Source organism: Lygodium microphyllum, chromosome 5 (assembly GCF_053477565.2).
Source record: "Lygodium microphyllum isolate KBCC chromosome 5, Lygodium_microphyllum_v1.1.10, whole genome shotgun sequence".
Taxonomy (NCBI): Eukaryota; Viridiplantae; Streptophyta; class Polypodiopsida; order Schizaeales; family Lygodiaceae; genus Lygodium; species Lygodium microphyllum.
Window position 1 is genome coordinate 119,574,957 of NC_141139.1, and position 7,339 is coordinate 119,582,295.

At 40.6% G+C, this 7,339-nt stretch overlaps 1 protein-coding gene across 1 annotated transcript; it reads right to left on the bottom strand.

Annotated features, from left to right (window-relative positions):
* Nucleotides 1–375: 375 nt before the first annotated feature.
* Nucleotides 376–1,769, bottom strand: LOC148036334 (uncharacterized). The gene is made up of 5 exons (XM_087678918.1): nucleotides 1,672–1,769; nucleotides 1,362–1,539; nucleotides 1,067–1,307; nucleotides 897–1,010; nucleotides 376–656 (listed from the first exon to the last, which is right to left on the bottom strand). Exons 1-5 carry the CDS (start codon nucleotides 1,767–1,769, stop codon nucleotides 376–378), a joined length of 912 nt encoding a protein of 303 aa, XP_087535044.1.
* Between the last annotated feature and the right edge of the window lie 5,570 nt (nucleotides 1,770–7,339).

The following is a 7,339-nucleotide window of genomic DNA, read 5'->3' on the forward strand; positions in this document are numbered from 1 at the left end:
GAGAGAGAGAGAGAGAGAGAGAGAGAGACAGACAGACAGACAGAGAGAGAGAAAATAAGAGAGGGAGAAGGAGAAATGAAGAGGAAGAGAGAAATGGCCGTCGCGTTGTCAAAGGGTTTTCGAAAGCAAAGTCGCAACCACAGAGGTTCTTGAGAAATTCCAAGATAGAAGATTAATCAAGTGAGATAAGGCTATGCAACAGTAAACTCCAAACTCTTCATATTGAATGCAAAGATTGTTGATTTAATATGCATCTGTTCAATAAACTTGTTGTTCTCAGCTGAAGAGCTATTGAATCCAAGCACCACTGGTTCCAGTAATCAAAGGCCAGTTTCTGAGCAGAAGTTATTTGACTCTGCACAAGTATGACATACACTATGGTACTACTTTATTGTTGGATTCCATGACTTTGCTGAAGATGTGGACTTTATTACCATGGACAACCAGTGATATAAAGGCTTCTTTAATCCTAAGTGTTTTTCTTACTTTGTAGAACTCTTCAGATGTAAGAACTGCTCTCCACTGTCTAGATACCATTCGGAAACAAGGATCATACTTAATAAATGAAACCCGCATGAGACATAGCTGTGCTAAATCATTTGGAAGGCCTGGAATCAAAACTCCAGATTGAGTTGTTTCTTCTGTGCACAAAGACTCTAATGAAGAAAACCAATTCCACTGACAATTGGAAGGATCATACGGGTATGGTTGATCCCAATTTGTAGCTCTTATAGACGAGTTTCACTCTAGATTAAGAGGGGTAATTGGAAACTCCTCACATGGAACAGAATCAGTTGAGGGAAATCTAGACCAGGCATCCTGGGGAAGATAGCTAGGAATGGACTCTGAAAGAGAAGGGCTACAGGGAGATATTGAGCCATCTCCAAATGAAGCACGAGATCCTAGCATATAAGACTTCTCAGAATCAAAGGATTGTCCCACTGAGTTTGATGGAAACCTTTCGAGAACTGGGGTACATGGAGAGACATCAGATGAGATGGCGGAATTTTCTCACAAATTTTAGAAAAGGATGTTACTGTGCTTATAACTTCACTGAAACTAGAACTTGCAGGAGTAATAACTGTAATTTCTCCTTGTTCTAAGCCAAAGCTTGAATAGCTTCTATCTAGCTTGGCAAAGTTAAACCCTTCATTTTCATCGTCTGACGCATCTGAATTGAGGTCTGCCAGACCTGTAGGAACCTCTAGATTGATGTGGCGTAGCCTCCTCTCTTGCTCTGGACATAGCTTACAAGGGCTTCCTTTTGCCAGATCAACTAAGAAAGGTATGCACCAAGGATGATCTTCCTGAGGCTATTCCACTTCAGACATAGCAACTCCTTCTCCCTCATCCTCTTTTACTGCTTGATCTTCCTCTTCCTCATTGACCTCCTCCACTTCCTTCCCAGCACCTTCTCTCTCATTCCCAGCTCCTTCTTCTCTCTTTCCCCAATTCCGAAGCTTTGCTTGTATTTGTACAAAGGTCTCTCGGATTATTCCTGCGCTGTTATGAACCGTGCCATCAGGATTGATCAGAAATCTGTCACAAGCAGCTGTCAGTGCTTATTGCTTTAAAAAGTGTGCAACGAGGTGATAACAATGTACACAGTTCAATTTTGTGAAGCTTTGCGTGAACGTAGACAGGTTGCCTCTTCGCTCCTAACTGTGATGCCCAACCCCGAAGGCGATAAGCTCCAGTCCCTTCGATCCTTCTTGTCTGGTCCTTTTTCCCCCAAAGATGTTGAAATTGCTGAGCCTTTTGATTTCCATTCCTCCTCTTTTTCTTCCTCGTTATGTCCTTGCTTTTTTCTTTCTCACGCCCCCTTTTGCCTCCAAAACTCCCCTTTCAAAAATAGTCCTTTTTTAATAGGCCCTCCAAAAGCGACCTTTTGTTTTGCAGAAAAGCCATCCAGTCTGCTCCCTCTTCAGCCTTTCCAACTTATTCTCAATACTAAAATTATCGGTGGTAGCATCTTTTCTGGACTATTCTGAGCACACATAGTTGCAGTTTGAACCACCGTCCTTAAATCCGATTCATCACATATTCTACACAATTTTGGGTCTAAGAGCTCCATAAGTCATCCTTCGGCCACTACCCATTCTACTATAGTGCTCTTCTGTCCAGATCCAAGCTTCTCAATTGGTTTCCTATGACTAACTAGTTCTAGCAATAAAATGCCAAAATTGTATACATCACAACTTTTTGAGACCTTGCCCCATAGTGCATACTCTGGTGCAAGATAGCCCAAAGTTCCTGAACATGTTCAACTGTAGTATTCTCGCCATAAAGACTCAGACTTTTTATAAAGTCCGTAATACAACATTGTGCTCAGCATGTTCACAAAGCACGATCTCCACATCCATAATATTTCCAAACTTCCCATACATGCCCATCACTATGCCTCCAAACTTCTCTCCACTATACTCACACGCAGAAAATAAATGTAAACACAACGACTAAGTATGTACAAAGTAACAAATGTCACACACACAACATTTGGGTGGATTTCACACCTTGGATGCGCAGCAATACGACAGCGTCTACTATACTCTCGTGTTCTAAAATTTTTGAGCAATATTTGAAAGGTAGGATAGTGGCTTTAGTAGTAGTAGTAGTAGTAGATGAGATAGAGAGAGAGAGGTTTTGTTAAAGGTATAGCTTGGGTGTGTTCGATGCTTTGGGAAGACACCATGCATGACTTTTCAGGATTCGGGGAGTGCTCAGGTAAGTAGGCTTCCGTTCTCATTGGTTATATCTATCATAGCTCATTTAAGTTTGTATTTATAGGATAGAGGTGTTGGGATAGGTCTGGTTACCTCATGTTATCATGCATGTCCATTCTGTAAGCCATAATTAGACTCTTGAAGGTTACAAACCATGAAGAAGATGGTATATCAAGGAAACACCGCTTTCTTGCTGGAGGGTCATGAAGCGAGGGAAGATTTTCTTGGACTAACTTAAGCATAAATGAATGCCCAAAGTTGGTACGAGATGAAAATAGTCCACACGGAGTCACATCCAAACAGAATACAATGGTTCTTTGTTTTCTATGAGTTGCCATATTGAACCCACTTACAGATCAACCACTCGTTGGATCCCATGCATATTTCCAAGAATGTGGGAAGCGTACTATGGGACCATATCACAGGAAAGAGAGACAGTGCAGGGGCATGAATGGATTTGAAGGAGGTAGCAAGATGGAGGCACTTTGGCTGCAATCGATGCTGATGGTCGCTTGCAACTACCTCACGCTTCTTGAGTTTTTTCCACTAAAAAATAGCACTTTGTGGAGCAAATTATGAGATCTATCTGCACTCCAACAGGTATGATGTGCTCTCTCATATCCGCATTTTCTAAAGACAACCAATTATCAAGGCTAAAATCCCATGATTGGCATAAGATATGTCAAGTTTGTACTACAAAAGGATTGTAAGTGGTCTCCGTATTTTGCTATTTGGAGTGTAGTTGTTGTTTGTAATGCTTTTTCATTTGTGGTAGCTTGTACTACCAATAAAAAATGCAAGATGCCTTACTCCAAAAATACGTGGGGCGATTTACAAGTTGTCAAATTTAGTGCAATGGATCTCACAGAAAGAGATCAAGATATCCTCTATTGAATCTGCAAGGCGGGGAGCAATGGAGACGGTCTCTCTCTTTGAAAAGTACCTACTTACCAACATGCTCACAATACAAACCCACCTCTTGGTCCATCTTGTAGATGAAGTGGAGATTGCTAGACCTATCCATATGCGATGGATATTATTCTTGGAGCACTTCATGAAAAGCTTGAAAGGCTTTGTGCGACAACGAGCTCGGCTAGAAGGTAGCATGGCTAAAGGTTGATTGGTTTCTGAAGCAATAGTGCATATTTCACAGTGGCTACCAATAGTGGATTTAGACAATAGTATACTATGATCACTCAAGGACAATGATAGACTAAGCAAAGATGCAATGGTTGGAAATGGGATAGAAAAAAGGATGGATGCTGCAATGGAGGAGAAAGTGAATCGTTTTTGTATGTTATACCATTTCTCCATGGAGATGTGGCTCACTAGGTATGAGCAAGCCAATAAATATTGAGAAAAAGTACGATCTGAATTTCAATGTAGTACATGCCATCGACCGATTTGATATCCCAAGGGCATGGAGGAGATACCATGGTTTATGTCAATGCAATGGTTACATGAAGCTTTGATCACAGCCTCTCTCAAAGGGGTGGAGGTCTCAACTGAGGAGTGGGAGTTCTCAAGGGGATGTAGTCCTAAGGTGACCACATGTTTTATAAGCTATCATATCTAGATTTTATATGTAATAACTAGTTAACCATTTCAATGTAGAATACAAAATATATAGTGTGGCGTGGTCGTACGGACAACATTTTGGCGTGGAGCATATCAACAAAATGCGCTCCACAACAAATAGTGGTATCATGGCAAAGTTCGATTAAGAGAGCCGATGGTGAGCCACGAATCCAAAAACTATTATAGATGAGATGGAGTATTTTGGAGACTTACAAAGTATTATCACAGTGGATTACCATAGCTTCTCCATGATCCTATTTGATGTACAATGGTTCAAAGTAGTATTAGAAGGAGCCAAGGTAACTATTTGACGAGGTCCATCTGGATTTCTCTAAATAGATTCCAAAAAAAGATAGACAGATTTGCAAGAGACGTTTGTATTGCTAGCCCATCGTGAACAAGTGCATGAACTCATGTTTTTAAAATTTTTATTATGACATGGTATATGTCACAAATGTTAAATCTCTCTTGTATGTGATTTTGAACATATAATTTTCTATCCAAACCCCTGACAATCTCGATGGTGGTGTGTTATACCTTCAGCTCCCCAAAGTATGAGAGTATATGAAGAAAGAAATGTTCCTAGCATAGTTGAGGATAAGATGCAGATATAGGGGTTGATATTGCAAGGGGTGGAGGCCACCCAAAGCTTGGAGCATATAGAGGAGGCAGAATCAGGTAACAATGGTGGAAAGATAGGAGGCCAAGAATTCTTTGAGAATGAGGTGGACTCATCCTTTTATGGTGACCTTTCTATCAACCTTCCAGTGTATGCGGAGTTGTGTCAAGAGATTGACATGGGACCATAGGCTACATCATACTTGGAGCATCCACTTACTCAATTCATTGATGAATTGCTTATAAGGGTACTCTAGAATATGTCCTTTAAGTAAGATAAATTTTTAAAGAGTTATATTATCGTGTTTTTCTTGAATCTTTATATTGATTATGCTAGCATCAATTTTTGTCTATGCAGGTGACCTTTATGGATATTTGGATAGCACGATGAGTCAAGGAATGAGCAACGAGGAGCTATAGGAGATCCTCACATGTATGTCTTCAGATCGAATGGCTCGACTTAGAGATATGGTGAGCTATCTTGGACACCATCAAGCCATTCCATTAGATCTACTTCAGCACGCTGTGATGCTTCAGTTTCCAGTAGACAAGGTCGATGCTCTAGACTTGGACTGGATGGAGAGAGTGGTTTTAGGGAATGCAGTGGAGATGTGGATGCCATGAGCCTATGGTCAGCTTGAGATACATGTGCTACTCCTCACTCTTGTGCACATTCGAGGAAGGGTGGCTTAGGTGATTGTTGTGGAGGTACTGACACAGTGTCTCCATCTTGTCATTCTACTGGAATTGCGTCACTTATGGGATTTGTCACACTTGTGGGGACGTCTACTACAGTCACTTGCTCAGCCCTCCGCATGTGGCATCCCTATGGGTGCTACTCCAAGAGATACCACCCCCTAGATACATCAAATGTACATGGGTCTCCTAGATATGCCCAAGAGCGTAGTCCTAGGTGGGAGAGGACACATCTTATATATACCCTAGAGGGGTATGGATACCTTGTAGATGATAAGACAAGAGCCATCATCATGAATGATGAGGGGAGGAGGGTGATGGCTCCTATGAGAGAGTTGTGCGAACAAGTCTTTTGGCACAACGTCTTGGATCATTGGAAGAACACACCAAAGGGGAGCAAGGACTACATAGTAGCATCCTTGTATGAGGAGTTTTCGGTACCCAGTGCAGCAAATAGGTTTTCCACAGGCTGGATGATGGAGTGCATACATGCTTATATGTCATACAGATGATTGGCGGATGCACACAAAAATGCACTTAAGAGTGGGGCCAACTCAAGGAGAAAGCTATAAATTCTCTAGGACATTGGAGACAACAATGTGAGGCAACGAGAGCACAATTGGAGGCAGGAGTAGTCCATCATCTTGAAAGTGACGGGGCCACTGGACTTATCTAGAGGACTTTCTAAGTTTTTCTTTTGTTCTTCTCACTTCTTTTTTTGCAATGTCTCTTGTATTGACAATCGTGTTTGTAACAGTTGCATTTTGTTTTCTTTGTAGCACTCCATTGCAAACTGTGATTTCACTGGTCTAAAGACTCGATATGCATAGGGACACAGTCTCGTTACATTGATCGATAGATTGTATGCACGCGGTGGCCCAGTAAGTCACTCATCTTTCTTGTCTATAGTTACTAATTTTAATTAAAATGTATTATTTTATTGTGGATTGATGTGTAGTTGTTTCTTTTTTTACAGAGTCCATTTGATGCTCCTTTGCAGTGGGACGAGCTTTCGAATGGCGAGGATCATAGCTCGCTCTTGGATTTGTGGAGTGCACATCCTCTTCTTTTTTGGTCATGTGATTTATGTAGGCATTTTCTATGCACTATGTTATTATCATCCTTTGTATCTTGCCATGATTCCATGAGCACTTTCATTAAGTGATCTTGTATTTAACACTATATTGGGGAATATGGGAATTTTCCATAAGTTTGAAACATGTGGTCAAATATTTGGATTTGCCATAACTTGAACACTATAACTTCAAATCGAGCGCTCTATAGCTCAATAAATTTCATTTTTCAAGTGCTTTCCAATGATAGATCAGATCATATGGTTTTGAGAAACTTATGGGCATGTTATTTGGGTGCCACCTTTTTAGTATTAAAAAATAAAAATTGGGAGATTTTCAAACTCACTAATATTGTGTTATTTATTTTATATATCAATCTTGTGGATTCGAGTACACTTTGCCTTCATTTTAACGACCATTGTACACTTTACTGTAACCCTTTTGTATGGACTAAATACAACACATAGTACACATGCTGCCTTGCCACAAATTTTTTTTTTCTCTATAATCATTGTTATAAGCGTTGCAAATTTACCTGCACGTGTTGCTATTATCGTCACAATTTGCATTGCAAAACGTCGCCATCGGCATCACTATTTGCAATGTTAATAGTGACGCCAATAGTGATGGTTCTATGGCATCGCTAATACC